This window comes from Populus trichocarpa, chromosome 8 (genome assembly GCF_000002775.5).
Source record: "Populus trichocarpa isolate Nisqually-1 chromosome 8, P.trichocarpa_v4.1, whole genome shotgun sequence".
Classification (NCBI taxonomy): Eukaryota; Viridiplantae; Streptophyta; class Magnoliopsida; order Malpighiales; family Salicaceae; genus Populus; species Populus trichocarpa.
In genome coordinates this window covers 5,205,173-5,227,215 of record NC_037292.2, presented here as the reverse complement: position 1 = coordinate 5,227,215, position 22,043 = coordinate 5,205,173, and the positions used below count along the sequence as shown (strand labels likewise).

At 35.4% G+C, this 22,043-nt stretch overlaps 2 protein-coding genes across 17 annotated transcripts; one reads left to right on the top strand and one right to left on the bottom strand.

The window, feature by feature from the left end:
- The first annotated feature begins 3,110 nt into the window (after positions 1 to 3,110).
- LOC7460674 (uncharacterized) lies at positions 3,111 to 8,616 on the top strand. 16 transcript variants are annotated; one of them, XM_052455394.1, is made up of 6 exons: positions 3,111 to 3,370; positions 4,741 to 4,815; positions 4,913 to 5,066; positions 5,250 to 5,388; positions 5,467 to 5,544; positions 5,970 to 8,616. In XM_052455394.1, the coding sequence occupies exons 4-6, from the start codon at positions 5,277 to 5,279 to the stop codon at positions 8,060 to 8,062; spliced, it is 2,283 nt and encodes a 760-aa protein (XP_052311354.1). In that variant the 5' UTR covers positions 3,111 to 3,370; positions 4,741 to 4,815; positions 4,913 to 5,066; positions 5,250 to 5,276; the 3' UTR covers positions 8,063 to 8,616. The 16 variants fall into 16 exon arrangements, with proteins under 16 accessions (XP_052311354.1, XP_024462705.2, XP_024462704.2 ...); XM_024606937.2 differs by lacking the exon at positions 4,913 to 5,066 and adding an exon at positions 4,601 to 4,700 and having other exon boundaries at positions 4,805 to 4,839; XM_024606936.2 differs by lacking the exon at positions 4,913 to 5,066 and adding an exon at positions 4,601 to 4,700 and having other exon boundaries at positions 4,795 to 4,839.
- A 1,410-nt stretch (positions 8,617 to 10,026) lies between these two features.
- LOC7460673 (putative cyclin-B3-1) lies at positions 10,027 to 20,326 on the bottom strand. The gene is made up of 24 exons (XM_002311252.4): positions 20,265 to 20,326; positions 19,777 to 19,890; positions 19,630 to 19,687; positions 19,475 to 19,532; positions 19,355 to 19,387; positions 19,003 to 19,051; positions 18,822 to 18,879; positions 18,646 to 18,739; positions 17,929 to 17,986; positions 16,423 to 16,480; positions 16,257 to 16,344; positions 16,044 to 16,076; positions 15,894 to 15,948; positions 15,675 to 15,723; positions 15,477 to 15,570; positions 14,958 to 15,012; positions 13,707 to 14,000; positions 13,512 to 13,634; positions 12,002 to 12,091; positions 11,707 to 11,868; positions 11,535 to 11,594; positions 11,065 to 11,163; positions 10,477 to 10,655; positions 10,027 to 10,401 (listed from the first exon to the last, which is right to left on the bottom strand). Exons 2-24 carry the CDS (start codon positions 19,789 to 19,791, stop codon positions 10,266 to 10,268), a joined length of 1,998 nt encoding a protein of 665 aa, XP_002311288.4. The 5' UTR covers positions 19,792 to 19,890; positions 20,265 to 20,326; the 3' UTR covers positions 10,027 to 10,265.
- Positions 20,327 to 22,043: the final 1,717 nt, after the last annotated feature.

The following is a 22,043-nucleotide window of genomic DNA, read 5'->3' as shown; positions in this document are numbered from 1 at the left end:
TTAAAGTAGGGTCATGATTAGAATTTTCAGAAAGATTTAATTTCAACCCGTTGGTAATTTTGAATATTTGACACAATAGGAATCAATTTGGAATCACGTTTATTGACCCGTTGAATACGTTCACGGGAATTGATAAGTACAAGTTTATCTTTTGGGCATCGAGATTTCATGGTAAAATGTTGTATAGGGAGATTTCACTTGAGGTTTATAGGATTTGGCAACCCTCGGAGAATGTGATATTGATTAGATGGAACTCAAAGGGTGTTCCCAGGATCCCATGGGAGGTTATGGGAGAGTTTCAGCGTACTTTAAGGTATAAATTGGATAGAAATGGGAAAAATTATGAGCATAAAGTGGATAATTTGGCCTTCAGTTTCCCACAACCTCTCAAACCTGCTGCTTCTGTGTTGGATTTGGTGGCTGCTTGCCCTGCTAGTCCTAATCCAACGTTTTTGTGGGGACCCGTCGACATCTGCTCGTCTTCATGGGTGGAATTTTATCGTGCTGTTAGAGAGACATGGGGCCAAGAACAGTGCCATTCACTTGTGTAATATATGCATTTAAACACATGCATCTGCTTGAAGTGGGATTTCTACATAGTTTATATCATTTATGTTATTTTCTATTTGTTGAATTACAGCAGTTTGTAATTGTGCAAGTATACCATTCTTGTAGTATTATGACATAGATTCCGTGCCTGTAGTCAACTGTTTCTTTTCCTCGCATATTTGTCTCATGACATGTTGTAGAATTTTTAATTTTTTTAATTAATGTGGGTGTGTATGTACCTCGACTAATTCTATGGGTCTTGAAATTAATGATCATATAAAACTCTAATGACTTTAAGGTTTATAAGACTCGAACTAATAATATCTAAAAAGTAAATTTGAAACGTAACTAATTAAATTACACGAGTAATGATAATGATAATGTTGTAATACTTTAGGTGTGTTGGTAGGTGTGGAAAAATGTTAGCTTATGTCCACGGTTCCTCTCTGTGTTTCCGTGGTGTCAGCTGTGAATTGCTTTCGTTTTTCCTCGAGCATTTTTTATTGCTCAGTCTTGCTACTGGATATTGTGACTTCTCAGTGCTTCAGTTAATAAAATTTGGTATTGTACGACTAAAGCTGCCTGTCCTGTAGATGATTTATCCTCGACAGTTTCTCTTCTTTGCTCATGTGGTTGTAGTTAGCTTATAGTGAGAACTGGGTTCATTGGAGGATTGCCACAGCATACTGGAACATCCTTGATTTGATGGGAGGAACTTATGATCATGTTTTTCCAAGGATGTAAGCTATCTGATTGTTGTGAGAGGGGTGGAAGAGAAACAGGACCGTTCCTAGGAGGTTGCAGAACAGTGTGCAAGTAAGTTCTGTTCTGCTGCTGAACTCAATCTAGTCCTTTTTATCTGCGGAAACTTTGGTTCTGTGTCCATTTAGTGTAGCTTCTCATCTCACCTCGAGGCTTTCTGTTCTTCGTCCCTCTCCGTGAAGCCACACAGGTAACGAGAGAAAGAGACCCCTGTCCCACGTCAGGATAAGCTTATAACTCTTGTTCATACGCGGATTCTACTCACGGGTTTTTCTTTCTTGCTTTGAACCCGTTTGTCTACGTGGCATTGTTCAAAATTAAAAGCATTATTTTGACTAATATTTATTTGAACCGCAGTTAAGCCTGGGGTACGCGTAAGCAGAAGACCTTTACAGGTCAGGCCATGAACATAGAATGTTGATTATTTTCAGTGACGTTACGTTATCTTACGTCATTGTACGTACAGATTACGATTACGAGAAATAAAATATGAACCGCCTAATCTTGACGTCCTTTTTGGGACCCACATCCCTACGACCTAGACTTCTTACCGTGATTTTTAAACTGACCGGGGATGATACGTGGCAAATCCTGGGTTGTTGTTGATCAGTCAATCTATTTTTTTTTATTTTATAAAAAAAATAACTGGTTTTTTACAGGTTTTTGTTCCGGCTCACCTAGTTTTTATCCGGGTTATACTGAGTTAATTTTATTTTTTTACTCAGCCGGCCTAAACCCAAGTCAAAGCTCAATTCAGTGAGTTTAAAACAGTGCTTTTTACTCTGGGTGTTTAAATTTTTGGGTTAATAATAATAATAATAATAATAATGTGCCTTTGATTGCGGCTTTTTCCTGCATGATCCAACCAACCACCCGTGACCATCCTACGAACCACGAAACAGATTTTTGTCATCATTACTGTTCCATGTCACTTTTGTGCTGTTCTTACAAGTCTTGGTAGTATTGATAATCAGAGGGAGAGCTTTAATTAAAGACTGGTTTTATTCTCCGCACTATATTGCGAGATGATTTTGTTTTTTTTTTTTTTTCAGCGCAAAAAAGATATAGGCATTGTTAATGGCTTTTTACCGTCAAAATAGATTGAACTTGAATGCTAAAAACTTTTAGTTTATATATGTGTTAAATATTTAAATTGAGAATTATAGGGGTTAATAAATATATTCATTCCAACTAAGATTTGAGTTAGAAAATTAAAATAAATATATTATTTTAAAAAATTAAATATTTGTTTCAGTTTAAAATTGAGTCCCTAAAATTTTAATTGATTTGAATTAATAAAAATAAATTTTATTTTGTCAAGTCGAGCATTAATTCAACATTAACACTTGTTTTTAGTATTGTGAGAATTAATCTTAATTTCAAGTCAATGACTAAATAAAAAATAAAAAAAAATTAAGTGACAAGAAAAAAAAAACATGGTAGGTAATTATTATAACCTACATTCAATTAAGTCTTCTTTTCAAGTTATATTTTTTTTATTTTTTTATTGGCTCCCATGTTTATGATTTTAAATATTATTTAATGGTTTATCAAGCATTAATTTTTTAAAATCAAACTATAATTATTAAATAAAAACCAAAATGAATCAACAGAAAAACAAAACACGAATGAAAAAAAAAAACAAATAAAAGGTTACAAATAAAAAAAAAAGTTGGAAGGTGTTCGCTGTTTACAATACAAAACATCATACAGTGGTTTTATGAGATATTTTGCGAAATGAAAGTACTAAAAAGAAGAAACAAAAGGATAAATTTTCTTGTCCCTCACTAAAAAAAAGATGAAAGAAAAAACTCTCTTTTTTTCTCCTTTCTTTAAGCAGATGCCGGCAGTGGCCTGCACGAGGCTGTAGGTAGTAACTCGAATATTCATAGGAGGGCAAATTGGTCATTTCAGGATCCCGCTTACTACCGTTACTGCGAAAGAAAAGAAAAATACACACCACCATAAATGAAAAATAATGACAGTGTACTAGTGTTGATTAATTAATGGAGTAGCAAATGTAAGGTCCACTTGGTGAGGAGGAGGAGGAGAAGATAAGGTAATTTCTCACATGGGTTTTCTTTCCTGTTTGATATTTTGTTGGTGTTTTGATCACTTCTATCTCTTAATATGTTTTAAAAATGAATGTTTAATTAAAATTGGTTGATTAGTAAGTTACAGTTATAATCTTACCTGTTAGTGATTTGATCCCTTACTCTTGTTCTGTTTTTGTCCGCTTTAAGTGAAAAGTTTCTGTCTTTGTCAATTTTCTTTGGTTTTGTCTCACTGGGTTTGCACTTTCGTTTTTTTTTTTGGTTATGTATGTGTTTAGATTTCAGAGATTTGTGTCTTAGGGTTTCATCAAGTGGGTGGTTTTATTTGATTTGATTTGATTGCTTTTGCTGTTGGGTTTTTCTTTTCTTTATTGGCATAGCTGGACTCAAGATTTCAACTCTTTATTTTTCTTGGGATATATGAAGGACTTCAACTTTGGCTTTGAATTTTCATTTATGCCTTGTTTCATACTCTACTGCTACATAATTGGTAAAGTTGCTTAATTTTTGGATGTGGTTGTTTGTCATGGTTATGCTTTCCAAAGTTCATAGCAAAATGAAGGCTACAGAAAACCCTTTTAGGAATCTACAAGATTCTGAGAGTTTACCTGCTGTACAAGTACTGCTCTTCATGACGTTGGAGACTTTAGAAAGATTGGTTTTTCTCGGAAGATTTAATGGATTTAGAATTTGTAGTGATAGTACATTAGGGAATCTAGGTGGCTCCATATCTGTGTGAGTGCCTCTGGTTCTGCACATGGAAAGTACATGAATTGCCATTACAGTTTACATCTAAGGTTCAGATGTAGTGTTTTGAGAACCAAGAGGATCCACTACAGGGAGTTTGTGTTACTTTCCAAAACCATGAAGAAACTTTGTGTGTGGATTTAATGTTTGACAATTCTACATTGCAGTTCCAGATGCTTAAAGTGATTGAACTTGGTCTTGTGTGGATCATTTCCTTTTTTGCATCTAAGCAAAATGTATTTTCTACCTAGATATGTTTGCAGGTTTGATTTAGGGGCATCAAATTGTCTGGTTTAGTATGACGATTAATGTATATGTCCTCACTGCTTTCTGGTAAAGGGCAATCACCTATTGAAGGGTCCTATTTCATTGCTATTGTTGCTTCTCTAGTTTCTTATTTTCCGAGTGCTCTGACATCACATACTTGGCCCTTGGACATATTACCTATGCTGTACTATCAAACATGTCTACACTGGTGAACTGTGCAGTTGCTGGCAAGGTTCATTCGACTGTCCATTGAAACACTTGACTGAACTGAATTGTGTTTAATTCTTATCTGGAAGCGATCTGTCATCATGTAATTCACAGGTCATTATCTATCTTGGTCACTTACTTTACTGTTATGCAGCAAGTTTGAGGGAGATTTTTGCACATAATTTGCTGAAGTTCTGGTTCTTTTCAGCAAATATCAGTTCTTACAAAGGTCCTGTTTTCCACTTTACACATGGTAAATCTATCTAAATCCACGCGAAACCTTTTCTGTTTTGCTTATCCAGTAGCAAAAATTATCTCTGTTTCAGGTTATTCAAGGATAACAGAAATGTAATGAGTTACAAGTATTAACTAAGAAACAAATAGCCTTATAAGGTCATGGCCTAGTATCGCCCATGCAAGGATAGCTATTTACAATGTAAACATGAAGAAAATGTCTCGCTACTTCAGCGCTGTTTCTTGGTTGGTTGGGAGAGAGCTTTAAAACTATTGGTTGAACTTTTTACACTAGTCAATAAATCTTTATTCCTTGGTTAAAGAAGATAGTTATTTGCGTTGAGTATATTCATGAAGCATGACAATGGATTCTTTTTGTGGATTGTTACTTCTCTTGTCTTACTATTCTTTATTTTGTGATAATTTAAGGCAGCATATGAAGATCTGCCACCCAGCATGATAAAGAAACTAGCAAAGGAATTGAAGAATCTTGAATCCCCGCCTGAGGGCATTTTAGGGGTAAATGATTATGATTTTTCAGTCTCAGAAGCTGGTATTGAAGTCCCAGGCATGCAACTTTGTCCTAAATTCAATCTCTTTATGAAGTATTGGGAGATATGTTGAAGTAATACTCTTGGTTTTGCAGCTGTAACTGCATATAAAAATAATGTTTCTCGCATGAAGCAGCTATTGTCTCATGACTTTAGACGCCCTCCTCCAAAAGGTTTGTATATGGGCATTTTATTACATCTTTACATTGCAATGTTCTGTAGGCTGTAGCTATTTATTTCAGTTCAAGTCTGATGTTCTCATTGATAAGGAAATTTTTACCATCCTTCATATTTCATTTTACCATGTAGGGTCCAAGTGTTACCTCTTCTATTATCTAACTCCCTATGAATGCACTGAACATGATATGATATGAGTTAACTTCTTAATTGTGTATGTTTATGAGCATCATCAATAAACAAATTGCAGAGTTATTGCATAACCTTTATTTTTTGTTTGTCATGGCATGTGATTTGTCTTCTCTACTTGCCATGAGAGTGCTTTGTTGTGTCTCCAATTGTGTTATTGTTGTAAATACAATGATATGAAATATCATCACTCCAACTAAAAATAAGATCTGCAAATTTTATTATTTGACAGGTGGATCATCAGACCAAGAATCAATTGGGTCTGAGACAAAAAGATCTAGTGTATCATCTGGCAGTAGGTCTCGCCTCCACAAAGAGTTTCTTTCTAGGTTTGTGGACAGTCAAACTCTGACAGCCAGACTTGAAGACTGGTTTGAATTGATATCAGAACAGTCTGGAAAAAAAAAGTCTGCATTTGATGTTCCATTTGAGTTGATAGAACTTCAAAAGTTTGATTATGCATTGGAAGGGGTGTCATTTCAGCAGCTGGTTCGAATGCCCAATGCTGTCTATGCTTCAACGTCTGATGCTGCGGAAGCAACTGCTTATCTTGCCATTGAAGACTTTCTACATGCAAGTGTGAAGGGCTTGTGGGAGGCATTTTGGAGTCAGGATGATCCCATTCCTTTCTCAGTTGCTTGTCTATACAATGAAAACTTGAAATTCTACCAGGCTGAGAAAGCAATAGGTAATGGAAAGCTCAGTGGTCTTGGTGCCACTGGTGTATTACTTAACAACCCTAGACATCCACATGGAAAGTGGGACCATGTTCTTGAACTGGCCCTTCTAAGGCCTCATATTAGAAGTGTTGCTGCAGGAAGTGACCAGAAACTCTCTTTATCTGTTCTGGGTGAGGCTCTCTTCTATGCTTTACGCATGCTGCTATCAAGAAGCTTGAGCAAATTGAATTTTTCTGAGAGTCCTAATTGTGCCTATGTTCTTCTTGTTGATTCTCAATATGGAGGGGTTGTAAAAGTTGAAGGAGATGTAGATAAATTGGAGTTTGATGTGTATAATGTTTATGACTGTTCTGTGGATTGGATAAAAAAACATTGTAAAGTCTCAGTCTCTCCTATTGATAGGATCTGGAACAAACTTGGAAATGCCAACTGGGGAGACATTGGTGCTCTGCAGGTACTTTTTGCTACTTTCCATTGTATTGTACACTATGCAGGGATGCCGAAGCACTCAATTGAAGATTTAGCAGCTGATCATGGTTCTCGCCTCCAAACAAGAAGAGTGGCAAGGCAGTTAGGGGATTCCAGAGTTAATGGCAATGGACTATTTCAGTTTCAGCAACAGAGTGCTTCTCCTGAAATCGTTGAAGTTCCAGATGAATCCATAAAAATAAAGTCTGAAGAGTTTATAATGAAGCTGGATGTAGGATCTGTACTGTGGTTGGAGGACTCAGACCAGCAAAAAGGTTATCAGATCAATGATGTCGTGCACAATAATGAACTGCGGTATTACATTGCATCGCCTGTTAAAGATCCTGGTAAATCTTTGTTTCTTTATGTTGGTTCTCATCCTTCTCAACTGGAACCGGCATGGGAAGATATGGATTTGTGGTTTCAAGTCCAAAGGCAAACTAAAATATTGACTGTTATGAGACAGAAAGGTTTATCTAGTAAATATCTACCACAGTTGAGTGCTTCTGGCAGGATTGTTCACCCTGGACGGTGTCAAAAACCCAGCTCAGGTGGGAACTGTGATCACCCATGGTGTGGTACCCCTATTCTTGTTACCAATCCTGTTGGCGAGACAGTTGCTGATATGGTAAATGCTGGCAGATTTGGTTTGGATGAGGCTATCAGGTGTTGTCATGATTGTTTATCTGCACTTTCTACTACTTCTTCTGCTGACATTCGGCATGGAGACATTCAGCCAGAGAACATAATTTGTGTGAGGTCTGGTGTGAGGCATCCTTATTTTGTTCTTGTTGGTTGGGGTCATGCGATTCTTGAAGACAGGGATCGTCCTGCGATGAATCTCCATTTTTCATCTACCTATGCTCTTCAGGAGAGAAAATTGTGCTCAGCTTCAGATGCAGAGAGCCTGGTATATGTGCTCTACTTTGCCTGTGGTGGAGCTTTGCCTGATTTAGATTCGGTTGAGGGGGCATTGCAATGGAGAGAGACCTCATGGTCAAGAAGATTGATTCAGCTGAAGCTTGGTGAGGTATCAACTGTGTTAAAAGCATTTGCTGATTATGTAGACAGTCTATGTGGGACACCATATCCTATAGATTATGATATATGGCTAAGAAGGTTAAGGAGAAATATTCATGATGATGACCATGGAAAGCAAGTCGGCACATCTGGTTAGGAATTTTCCACTACCTCTAGTGGCAGAAATGAATCAAGAAATCATCCGGATCATTTTCACTGCCCGGGAGCAGTTGATACAATATGAAGTTTTAAGCATTTGGGGTCGATTGTTAAACTTGGATGATCTGAAGCTTTATAAAGGGAGAAAAAGATGGTTCAAAATTCCGAGATTGGTTTAATTGTGCTCCAACATAGCCTCTCAATTTTGATAATTCTTTTGGCTGTCCTTTCTGTGCTGTAAATCATCGGGACCGCGTTGGCGTCTCTGCACAGACCAAGCCACACAATATAACATCACCTTCTATTTTGTTGGCGTGTAGTCCCCTTACACTGCAGAGGTTTTAAACACGATTGCCTTATGCTTTGGTGATGCGTTTCTTATTAATACATGTAGCACTTGTTGATGGTATTCCTTTGTAAAGATACGAGTTAAATTACTATGAAAGTTCTGTAATTGTTTGAATCTGAGATTCGGACATGGCATCATTCCTTGTTTTTAATTAGATTGCATGACTGTGAACCCATGTTATTCTTTTGGTTCATCATTTTTCATCCGGGACTTTTGTTTGGTGTAAGGCTGAATGTTGAGCGATGGTGTATTAGTAAAGTAACTTAGTTCGCGTACTAAAAAACGTGGCAAACTCCTGTTTGCCAAAAGACATAATCTTTACTTTGATTCAAGGCTGTATCCAAACAGTGGTTGGCTCTCATTACAAGCTCCCACTCTATTGCCACTCACCCCCAACATCCCGCCAATAAAAAACCGTGTCTTTCTCACATACAGCCGCTGGAAGTCAAAATTTGCCATGTCTTTACTCTGTGATGTAACAATTAAACTCGAGGATCTAAACGTACCATCATCCGTTATCAATACTAACACTGTTAGGGTATATCCTGTGGGTTCTACCAACGGTTTATTATGTCTCAAAGTCTAAAATAAAGGTCATCGTAGATAACAGTGAACGTTATGGTAATGTTTTATGGAACCCAGCAGCAAGAAAATACCGCCACCTGCCCTGTCTCAGAGGTGATAGTCATATTTTGGGGTTTGGTTTCCATCATGAAATAAACGTCCACAAAGCACAAAGTGCTACGACTTGTGGGCTGCTGCAGAGGTTTCTACTTTGAGTACAGTTTCTTGGAGAGAAGTTCAACCACATTCCTGTCTGGATATAAGGGCGTACTCGGCGGTCTTGAAGGGACGTATTCTATGGTTTTCTCCAAGATGGATGCTGCTCGCTCTATCTTTCAATAGTGGTAGCGTGCTTGCATTGCACTTTGTGGAGTACCTTGAAGAATCAACTTTGAAAGTTGAGCTGTGGACAACGAACAATGGATCTTATTCAACGCTATTCATGCATGGACGAGGTCTCCATGGATTTGAAGAGGTTCTAGGAATGTGGAACGACAGGTAAATTATACTACAGGAAGACAATTGGATTTCTTTGTTATGATTTCTCGACCCGAAACTTGAAAATGATTCCGCAAGATCAGTCTCGTGCTTGATGAAGCTGACAACTATTTGGAGAGCCTGGTTTCAATCCACCACACTGAATATAAACATTAGGCACTTAATTTGCAGAGGTTTTGGAGGATCTTTGTATACAATTTTTAAGAATACTAGTATTTTTATTTTTTTTAGAAATTCTTTTATTGTTATTACTTTGATAAAGGGAGGCAGGACGACTCTCCAAATCCTATATGGTCACCCGAAAATAAGCTGGACCTATCTTGCCTTGGCAGGACGACTCAAATCGTTATATTTGAGTTGCTATTATATCAAGACTGTTATGCATAACTATGAATTCTATTTTCATGCCTTAATTTATAATCAGTAGGGTTTGTTTTCTTATCGCATTTCGATTTGAGTCGTCCAGCTAAAGCAAGAGAGCTTATAATCCATTCAAATATTAGTATATCCTTGAAAACGGTAAAAGAGAATAGATAATCCAGAGATAAAGCGACAGGAACATTACAACAAGAGGTTGTTATAATACTTCTACTACGTTTGAGAAAGTTACAGTGATCTAATTTCTAAGAAGGCAGTATCCTCTGGTAAAGTCACCGGAGATTACAAACACACAAAGCACACAATCTTTACGTTGTGGTGACGTGATAAAACCAATTTGAAGAAGGGGGGAAGTACAAGCATATATTTCAAGGGAATCTTCTCATGTACCATAAAAATTTACTTATCAAAATCAAAGCGGAAGTTCACTCAAGGGTTTTATTGCTGCAACACCACTGAGATCAGGCCTCATGTACTTCTCATATGTGACTCTCAATTGTGATGTTCTTGCAGCCTTTTGAAATCTCAATATCATCTCAGCACAGTCCCTGTAATAATCAAGTTAGATTATCAACTTGGTGGAAAAGTACCCACTAATGGAAATTAATCTTAACAAGTAATACCTCATTTGGGAGACTTGATAATGTGCGTGTCTGGCAAGCAGAGGAGTCCAAGCTGGAACCATTTGCAAGGTAGACCGTGCAACATAGATAGCTGACGCACATAGCATTGAAGGTTTGAACTTTAAAGCTTTGTATTCAACCAAGCAGAGCTCAATGAGGTAGAATGCTAAATGCTCAAGCTGGCAGTGAAAGCAAGAACGAATATTAGGTTGATAGATTTAGGATTGCCATTGACAATTGTACACGCAATAATGCAAACCTATATCAACTAAGAATCTAAGATCATTGCTATTGACTATCCAATATCCAGCCTTCTGACCAGACAATCTCTTCTCTACTGAAACACAACTAGAGTGGTTGAGTTTCGCACTCCCATCATCTTCCTATTTGATATGTCTATGACAGATATGTCCATGACCATCCAATATCCAGCCTTAACAGAGAATCTCTCCTCTACTGAAACACAACTAGAGTGGTTGAGGTTCGTACTCCCGTCATCTTCCTATTTGATATGTCCATGACAGATAGGATGCAACAGGAAATCATAAAAAAATATCCAGATTTAGAACCCTTTCGAAAGCCACATACCTTCATCTCTGATTGAGCAGCCTTGAGAAACCTTAACATGAAAACATATGGAGTCGGCTCATTTAGACGAAACTTCAACTTCTTCAGTAAAAGCTTCTCCTGAAAACAAAGCAAGCCGCGAGTACCATTAAGACCTGGAGAAACCAACATCAAGATGGACTGCAATTTTATGCCATCATCTTTCAGGAAGAGGGCAGAAGATAAGTAGCATGATTCTGTTATACAAATTTGAAAAACAAACAAACAAATATGCAATAATTCAGCAAAGGGAAGAAAATGTAGAGATCAAGTCCATCTTGGAAAGATGTTTACATTCCTAACCCTGCAACTAAAAGAGGGGAGAATAAAATCCTCAACGCCAATTTTCTGTCAAGTACATCCAAAATCTCTTTTACAAAGAAACTAAGTTTCAGTGAACTAGTATTTGGTAATTTGCAATACCATACCATTACAAGCATTTGGCCTCTTACCATTAGAAGCATTTGGTCTCTTGAGTACGACTCTGCTGAGATGCTAATTAAATCTTTGATCTGTATTGCATGGTTCAGAAAAAGATGTATGAGTGCGTTGTCTAACAAAAAATCAAAACCTCAAATAAGAATTCAATTGAAACCATGTGCATTTGACATGTTATTGTTTTACCCTAGGATGCCAAAAATCTTCATATTTTGATGCCAGAAACAGTGCTGTAAGACCAACCAACTGCAGTTCATTCTTCTTAATTTGGGCTTGAGATAGGTATCGATCTAACAATGTGACCATAAGATAAAGTGTTTCCGGCATTAATTCAAATTTAAAGTGTACCTGCAACCAGAAAGGAAAATACATTACCATAGAAAAAAATCAGGTAAGCTTAATGGAAGTAGCAAGGAAAACAGCACCAGAAGCAGGAAGGGAAAGATGCTTAAATGTTAATTGAGAACAGATGGATGCATACTTCAATTAGCCAGTTGATAACTATGCCCCGCATTTGAGGTGTAATGTCTGTTTGAATTGCCATGTAATTTTCCAGAGATGAATTCTGCACCTGAAAAAAAAATCATGAAAACAGAACAAATTAGACCTCATTGGGTTGCTGACAGATGAGGTGAACAAGGAATGAGAAGCAGATCGAAGAGGTAAAAGTCCAACCACCATTCACATGCCTGGTTTCATCAGCTCCAGGTCCCAGACCAAAACTCGGAAAGTTTATAATGATTTAATTTGAAGGAAGTCTTGTTTTATTTTAAAATCATGAAAAGATATGTAATAATGAAATGAATTGACTTTAACATCATAGCATGATAAATCACAATATCATTAAAGACCTGGTACAATTCACTTGATATATCAGATTTCACACTTAAGATGAGATCCCAACAATACCTATATACCAAACAGAATTCATTCCTTTTTGATTCATTATCCAGATTACCTAGATATAAATATCTATAAACTAATTAGAACAGACTAATGTATCCAATTTTATATCAATTAGAACAGACTGATATCTCTTAGAATGTCACAGAACAGCACTAAAGCTTGCTAACAGAAAACAGGCTTGTCACTTCCCACCGATCATGCTTTGGTCGATTAAAAAAATACATAGAAATTTTTCAGTAAGCAAAACATATGTGCATGGCCATGTTAACCAATCATTTTATGTTAACCACAATCACAACTTATTGAATAAATGCAACCCCATTGTGGAACATCTATGCTGGAGAAGGATGGGTTCTGGCCCCATTCTCACCACCTAATACCCAAAACCCTCACATACGTACTTTTTGTTACGATCATATGAGAACCAGTCATTTATTTTATTTAGCTGAACACTGTGGACATGATTACTAAACATTTCAGCTGATTTAACTTCATTCTTATCTCCCAGCTAGTTGTATTAGACAGAGGAATAAACAACTGAAACTGAAATGAGCATCACTGTTGACAAACAAATCTATATTGAAGAAGAAAGGTATTTGTCTCCAAGATACTCATTAATTGCTAAAGATTTTCAATCTAACTTTTCTTGTCATCATATATTATTTAGCTGAAGACTGCAGGCACACTCTCCAACAATTGAACATAGTCAATTCCTTTCTTATCTGACAGCTAATTGTTATTAGGCAGGGTAACTAACCACCAAAAAGAGTGATATATACTATTAGCATCCATCGAATCAACCAAAAATACAGGCGTGCCAATGAAGGAAACTTTTTCAAGATTAAAGTTTCGGGTTGGATCAAAACCACTAAAAGAATGACTCTGATTACCATTAAAAAGATCCGTGACAGAGATATGAAAATAAAATAGGAATAAAACATGCATGATTATCTGACAGCTTAGTTTATTAGGCAGGGTAGTAGTTAAAAACAAAAAAGAGTGATGTTCAGCTGAAAATATGGGTGTGCCAGTGAAGGAATTTTTTCAAGATTAATGGCATCAAGTTGGATCAAAAGAACAATCACCTCCAAAATCCAATAGTACTTATATATCGCGTCAACATATTCAGCAACTTCCAGTTGATTGGAAGTATCATCTATACTTGGTAGATTTTCCTGCTCCATAACTTCACCATGTTCCTCTAGTAACTGCAAAATAATGGCAATTGTTAAAAACAAAAAGCTCATGCACAGCATCACGACAATAAAGTAGTTCCAGACCTTTGATCTTGTCATTAATAACGATGTATAAGATCTCCTTCGACTTGATTTTCCTATGGTGATGACATCTGATTTGTGATTAGCACTTGACATCTTGTTGTTGTCAGATGAAGGTTCTCCTTGAGTAACTTCATTGGCAATCACCAAGGGCATGTTTTCTGGGAAAGATGTCACATGTTTTTTTTTCTTTGATGATATAGGAGCAACGGACTTGGATTTGTTCAAACTAGAGATGCACTTTGATCTTGATGTCTTATGGTGACCGGAAGCATTGATTTCAGTCTTTATTATTGGCTGGATCAATGAATGCAGAAAAGGAGTTAACACCACTAAGAACAAAAGAACACATGAGATCAAGTTGTCAGATAGATTTCATTTGAGCTATAAGCATTACAGCAAGACCAGGATTTTTGCTAATCTACTATTAATAAGATGTAACCGTACATTCCAGCAAGCACATCCATTCAAATTAACAAAACAATAGAATGAGGAAAAGCTTAGGAACACAATAAGCGGTTCTGGTGGCCACTGAATTCCATTATTTATAGTTAAGCTATATTGAAGCTAGGCTGACCACAACAATTTTGGGATTAAGGCTTTATTGTTGTTGTATGCTGAAGATACAGGTAGGAGTAGAAAAGGATGTCACTGCACATGCATAGCTATAAGTGAAGATTTTGATTGTGGGAACCATGAACCTGGATACGAATTTAGCCACTTGTCAGCCATACAAAACAAAAAAATGGTATACAACTCCCAACCGTGAAAACAGTTACTCAAGAAATCACACATTTAATTTACATAGATGTGGAAGGTATGATTGTATATGATTTGGTCAAAAGGTCAAGCACAGGTTCTATCAAACTAGTACGAGTTTTGATACCAAATCACGATTCCACTTTACCTCAACATCCACTTCTTGTCAATTATTTGTAATTAGGCTTGTGCAGCTTAAAGATGTCATCTGCCATTATTTCAATTTCAAGATGATATCTGTCATGATATTCAGTAGGCATATATTTTGGTACTGTTAGAATAATTTCAAACTTCCAGGTCATGCCAGCTTTGCCACAAGGATAAAACAATTTATAAACATTCAAATTGCCTTGACAATTCAAACGACAGAAATAAGCAACACCATAAATGTTTGTCTAAGCAAGCAAATAAAATATCTCAAGTCACAAAAGAATGGAGCATAGATAATCAGGAAATAAGAGAAAGAAAAGTAAATATATAAAACACAACTCATACCCTGACAGATTTTCTGGATACAAGAACTTCAGCATTATTTTGATCCCTAGGGGCCCTATTTACAGACAGGAAAAGATGAGCATTTGCAGCCTGGACAGTCATCAATAGATAAAAAGAAAGGAATTTCTCAGCCATGATTCAGAAAAGTAATAAAGTACTCTCAGTTTAAGGATTAAGTATAAATTGTAGGTAATTTATGTTCTTGCTATTCTTACGCTATGCTTTGGTTTTACGTTTTACACTCATCTATTAGGTAGAAAATAACATACAATTGATTGAAGAGCAAAGAACAGTACAGCCATTTTATTTATGCAAATAAATTTATAAAAACAAAGCTCATTTATTAGGTAGAAAATAGCATGCAATTGATTGAAGAGCAAAGACAAGTACAGCCACTTTGTTTATGCAAATAAATTTATTAAAATAAAGCAGCAACATGTATAGGATAGTAAATTAAATTAGAACAGACAGCGGTTCCTTTTCCCCCTTTCTTGGGAGAAACAGATCATTGTTACTTACATTAATATGAAGCCATCACTCACTCTATTTCTCCATAGATGTCTCCTACCCATGCCCGCCTGAGGTACTACTTTCTTACTCACTTTAACCTTAACTGAAACCAAAAGAATTAAGACACAAAATAGCCATATAAATATCATGAACCTTAGTCAATGGACAATAGAGCCATGTAAAAAGAGACAGATCAATGTATCTTACCAGGAAACTCACTAATATTATTAGTTTCCTTAGAGATTCCATCATTTTCCTACATGAGAATCAAAGTGTCAAAAAAACCAAGAAAAGGAGACAACTAAATGGACCAGGAATCAGTCGAAACCAAAACATAAATATGTTTTGCATGTAATGAGATTAGCACTGGTCTATCAGGGATAGGATGCAGTTCTTTTCTAGGAAAATTTATGTAATGAGATTAACCTTTGCATTACTTGCATCTGCATGGCTCACCCTCTTTAGCGCTGGTAGAGACTTCCTTCATGTCAAAAGTAACAAAAATTATATCAACAGCGCACGCGCGAGCACACAGTTATATTAATGAGTAAATTTCATACAGATAGAATCAAAAACCTCATCACTGCAACAAAATTCCTTGCATTCCTCCTATAAAAAAATAAGAACATAATTTCATAACTTATTTGTGCCCCAGCTGGGTATAAGAAAATATTGAGTCACATTAGACAGTTGCATAGCAGCTGGCATTGATACTAACATATTTGTGCCCTTGCTGTTGTACCAGTATTCATGCCTAGATAAGAAATATAACAAACATAATTGAAATACCTGCTTTTGTTAACGGTGGATTCATGACCATGATTCTTGGCGTTGGTCTTCTGATCTTCTAAAGAGACCCTTAGATCTTTAGCTCCTGCTATTGTACAAGACCAGTAACTATCCAATGGGAATTCCCAATTAGAGAGATTATGGATGTGAAGTTATGACAAAATACCTTTCCTAGAAGCATGAAGGTCACCAGCCTTTTGACTTAGATTATCCCTCATTTTTCCCTAATTTGAAACAAGAAAATCTTTGGTATTTGGTACTCTAGAATCACAGGAGGAAGAATTAAAGAGCATGATAAAACAGAACATTGATCTTTACTAGTGGCAAAACACTTTCATCTTGCAACTGGCACAATGTGGTCAAATTAGATACAAATTAAGGAAAGCTACAAGTAATATGAATTTAACATTATGATCACTCAAGACAAACATACAGTGTATAATAGTGACCAGATTGAATGTTGGGAAACCTCACGCATCCAACATTGGTGAATAGTTCCTCACAAATCCTCCATTTTTAATGAAAACCTCAATTCTTCAGACAAATAAGCTTGAAGTATAAAATTAGAAAAAGCCAATTCCCAAAAGAATACCCAATTCAACTTGTAGAAATTGTCTCTCAATCATTAAGCGAATCAAGAAACAGAAGCAAGCAAACATATAAGGAGAAAAGCAGCCCAGATTGTTTTAAGTTTGGAGAATGCAAAGCATACAGTGACAAAAATTAAAGTTAATCCAGCATATGGCAAAATATTGGCCAGGTTTATGATTTTTCTTCTCAAGGAAAAGTGAAGAAGCCTTTGTTAGCTAGTGACAAGGACAACCACTGCATGAAAAGTGAAGCCAAAAGAAGCAATTTTTTTCCAGAATTCCATAAAGGACAAAAATTCAGAAATACTGATCAACATAAAGCAATGATATCTGCCAGGTAAAATAACTCATGCAAGCAACAAAGAGCCTTGCTAGCATGCAAATCCAGAATAATGCAACATACTGAAATGATCTAAGAATTATGGCCAGGACCTGTCAGTATTTCTTCTATAGATAGGCAAGCCAATCCTCCTTGGAGGCAGGCCTTGTTTGGAGGACCTCCAAGCGTGTTAAGAGTTTGTTTGTTCATCCATCTCCCACTGAACTTAAGAAAACTGTTCCACAAACAGCTCCTTTGGTTGTTTTCAAAACTAGTTTACGCATATTATAGATTCTAAAGCAAGGTTAAGACTTGGGAGGTGAAATGTTGTTTCTACTCCTGCCTTCCAGAATTTAAAAAACAGCATGATAGTATTGGGGAGTTTATCTTTTGTTATGCTATGGAAGCGGGTTTCATACAAATTTAGGGTTTCAACCATCCCCCCCCCCCCCCCCCCCCCCACCCTCCCTTCCCAACAAACAAGAACTCAAAAGCATGCTTCCTTTGTTATCTGACTATTTTGAAACAAAGGCGTCATAGTCAGATACAAAATCTAGCAAAACAATATATCAGCCATTAAGCCGGATGCTGTAATTATATGCTGGTTTTGCAGAAAGAACCAGTTAGCAAAAGCCATTTTATAGTTGCCTGTTAGAAACCAATAATTAATGGCAACAAACATCATAAACGATGCAATGGAACATGGAAGAAAAGCAAAAACGGATGGAAAACAAAAACTTGAGGTGAAATTTGTTTTTCATACCTTTGCAGATTTTCTTGATGAAAGATTCATAGTCCTAGAGCCTGGACCCTCCGGAATCCTAAAAAAGTTGATGACAGGCAGAGAATCATGTCAGTTTATAAAGAAAATCTAACATACATGGAATTCTTAGAAAAAATTCTACTCTGAAGAATCAAAATAAAGTCAAGAAAGATAGTTATGGCTTCACAACCTAAATAAACTTTGATTATTTACTCAATAGGAAAAAGAAATATTCTTTTAACTTTGGTCTTTTTTTTTCACAAAAGCTAAAATAAAAAAAATAAGATAGAGAGCAAGAGAGAGGATATATTCTCCTGAGAAATCATGGATATCTACATGTTCAAATTGTCTTTCAGAAGTAAATAAACTTTGATCATTTACTCAATAGGATAAAGAAATATTCTTTTAACTTTGGTCCTTTTTTTTTTTCACGAAAGCTAAAATAAAAAAATAAGAGAGAGAGCAAGAGAGAGGATATATTCCACTGAGAAATCATGGATATCTACATGTTCAAATTGTCTTTCATAAGTAACTTTTCTGTAAAAATCATATGTTCTGAGGTCACAAGAAATTTTTCTAAAGTTGTTATTTGTGAGAATGAAAGAGGGAGTTGCATGTAAGACATGAACAGGTCATATATGTAATGTAACTAGTAGATGAAAATGTCCTTCATAAATTAAAAAATAGGTTTTCCAATTCAAACACTGAGACACTCACATTGGTTTTGAAACATCATATGCCACATCCCTTGCATTACCGCTCTGCACATTGCTTACATCAGCCAATGCTTTTCTTCTGACATTTTGATTTACTGGAAAGGGCCACTATCAAAATTTAACAATGGCTCAGAAAAAATCAAGAAAGAGAAAATTTATGATTGAATTCAGCCATACCAGTCAGTCCAGAATTGTCGTGTTTGCAATTGTTCTTCCCCGCAATTTTCAAGCTCCCCTTCATATTAAATGTTAAGGAAAACTATAAAACCATACTTCATATAGATATCTAAAACATAGCATCCTCTCTGAAAACACCATTAAAGTATAAACCATTAGGAAATAAAGGGGGGAAAATTACCTTTGAATCACTTGCATTGGCAGGAGGATATCCTTTGTTAGGTATCCTTCTGCAAAATTTGTTTTTGACAAAAAATGTTAAAAATATTTCAAGAAACAAATAAAGCACAAATTTTCCCTTAACCTATTTTTCCAATTAATTTATAAAAACTTTATAAATACATCAGTTACCTTAACCTTCTACCTGTTGTTTTAAGACTAGTTAAAGAAAACATCCACTAAGTTGAGCCTTAATCTAAGTTTTTTTAAAGCCAGACAACAAAACTTAAAGACCCAGATTTCTGCTCTTTTCTTCACCTCTAATTCACAAGCAGTTGTGTATATTGATTTAACAAGTCTATAGCATCACATACCTTGCAGGAAGAAAACTATCCCTGGCAGATTTACTGGAAAGAAAAATGAAAACATCACCCAATAAGCATTACGCAATAATAAGATTTTCCATAGGGAACCCGAACATGAGTTATACTTACATGCTAGCAGCATCCTTATTCTTTTCATTTTCTGAATAAACTTTAAAAGTTCTAAAACCTAAAATAAAAGTAAAAAAATTAGGTTCACAAAAAAATTCAAGAATCTGAATTATAAAGTCAAGTTAAAAAAAAAAAAACAATGAAACCCCCTCCACCTGTTCTGCAGGTATGGGCATCTTCAGCAACTCGATTCATACCCACGCTGACTTTTCCCTGACAATTTACAAGGAATACATGCAAAAACAAACAGTGAATTCACAATAAAAAAAATTTAAAAAAAAAATTGTGGGTTTCTTTCATACTTTAGCGGCCACCATGCTGTTACTTTCTTTCTCGGTTCCTCTGATAGAAAGACCGAGCACTTAATGACGAATGATGATAACAGATATGAAGCTCTCTCGCTGAATTTGTTTTGCCTAAAATTACAAAAAAAGAAAAAGAAAAACAGAATTTCAACATTGTAGAAGGCATTAAAGAAATAACCATTCTTCTAAAAACAACCCTTGTTCTTCTTTAACAATTTAATAAAACGGCATTCTTCTGAAAAGGGAACCCTCTCTTCCTCCCTTTTATTTTCCCTCTAAACCCTAATTCTTTAGTTTCAACAAAAAAATACATGAATAAACACCCGTATTCTTTCAATAAAAAACATAATGAAACCCTAATCTTCTTTTTGTTTGAGGGGAAATTGGAATTAAAATACACAAGAAAGCGGATAAAATGAAAATTGAATAAAATTTAAAGAAAGATTAAAGAACAATCAAAGAAGTATTTAATTAATAGATTATACCTTCAATGACGCTAATTTTTTTTTTTTTTTTTGATACCTGTGTTTTCTATTAGAAAATGAATTTGAGGGGTTACCGTTGCAAATGTTGAATCTCGACTAACCTTTATGGTTTCAAATTTTCGCGTGTTTACGTCTATGCCCCCAGTCTCCGCGTCTCCCAAATTCAACGTTTTGGGTTTTGTTTCTTGTTGGGCTAGGCTTTCTATTTATGGGCTTCCCACCCTGTACTCGGGCCCCAACCCCTTGTAATGTTTGGGCCTGTGTCTAATTGTCTATAATGAATGAAAATGTCAGCGTTGGATTTGGAGGCGTGATGACAGAGCATGGACAGCATCTAAAAGCACACATTCGGAATATGTTTGTTTCACACTTATAATAATTGATAATTAATAAAAAAAATTAAATTGATATTTTTTTACAATTTTTATGTGTTGATTTAAAAAGAAAAACTTAAGATTAGATTAATATATTTTTAAATAAAAAATACTTGATTAAACAGACATCATGAGTATAATTTGTGGTGTGATGGGAACGTGCACAATTAAAAAGAGAAGAATGCGATGCTACCTATTCTATATTTAAGAATAATGAAAAGAAAAAATCATGTTTGCGGTTAATTTTTAAATAATTTTTTATGTTAAAAACATCAAAATAATATTTTTTTTATTTTTTTAAAATTATTTTTACCATCAATATATCAAAATGATTTAAAAACACTAAAAATATATTAATTTAAAATAAATAAATAAAATTAATCTTTTTAAAAATGCTTTCAAAACAGAAAAACTGTTCGGCTATGCGTAGAGTTGACGTATTTAACACTGTTTATTGTGATATTCCGATGCTACGATTCATTTTCGAGTAAAAAAAATGAAAAATGAAAACAATTGCAGTCCTTCCACGTGTGTACATGTTACAAAAGAGATGGAGAAAGCCTGTAGACATGATCAAATATGGAATTATCCACGGCTGACAGTGCTCGTACAAATTTTGAGACCTGTACGTATCAATTCACACAGCTTAAGCAGAGCATTATTCACCCATCCAATTCCAGAAGGATAGCACGCGTGCGCCTATATACTCACTCCACGTGCATTATGATTAACGCGTTTGGGATAACAAAACGACTCCTTCAAGTGATGATGTCCCATTAATTGAAATAGTCTCCTAATAACATTTTCGGCTTAGATAATTGATTAATTAAAAATTTTATTTATTTTTTCAATTAAAATAATTAATAGATTATATTTGATGCTTGATAGGTCGAGATAATTTATGACTAGTAAATGTAAAAAATCTTTTTTGATGGAGGTAAGGACTCCCTGATATTTAAATAAATATATTTTAATTTAAAAAGAGAAAATACAATAACATTACAGAGAGAAATGCTCTAAAAATATATATGAAGTAGATAATGAAGATTGTGAACCTTTGTTCTGAAGGTCTAATTGTGTATTTATAACGCATGAGTCTTGTCTTCTTGTAAAAAGAAAAGTCTGAAGTATAATTTTATCTTGATAGCATTTAATAAGGGATAAATATCCCCTACATCTATATTAATATTTGATGAAAATATAGTGGGTTCTTAGAGAAATTCTATACACTTAAAGGGTGTAGAAGATTATGATCCAATACGTCAAATATAGCTAAGTTCATGGTTGCTAAGTTCTTCATATAGGTTAGACACAATGGAGGATGGTCGTTTATTTAGACGTGTTAAGGGAGTATAGTCATTTTCATGGATATTCTCAGGGCTTGGCATACTATTCAACTCAATCG

Coding starts and splice junctions, on each gene's coding strand:
- LOC7460673 (XM_002311252.4), bottom strand. Junction 15,949..16,043: donor AATTTTGTTGCAGTGATGAG/GTTTTTGATTCT, acceptor TTTGACATGAAG/GAAGTCTCTACCAGCGCTAA. Junction 11,595..11,706: donor AAGATTTTTGGCATCCTAGG/GTAAAACAATAA, acceptor CATGCAATACAG/ATCAAAGATTTAATTAGCAT.
- LOC7460674 (XM_024606933.2), top strand. Junction 5,389..5,466: donor AGCTGGTATTGAAGTCCCAG/GCATGCAACTTT, acceptor TTGGTTTTGCAG/CTGTAACTGCATATAAAAAT. Junction 5,545..5,969: donor TAGACGCCCTCCTCCAAAAG/GTTTGTATATGG, acceptor ATTATTTGACAG/GTGGATCATCAGACCAAGAA.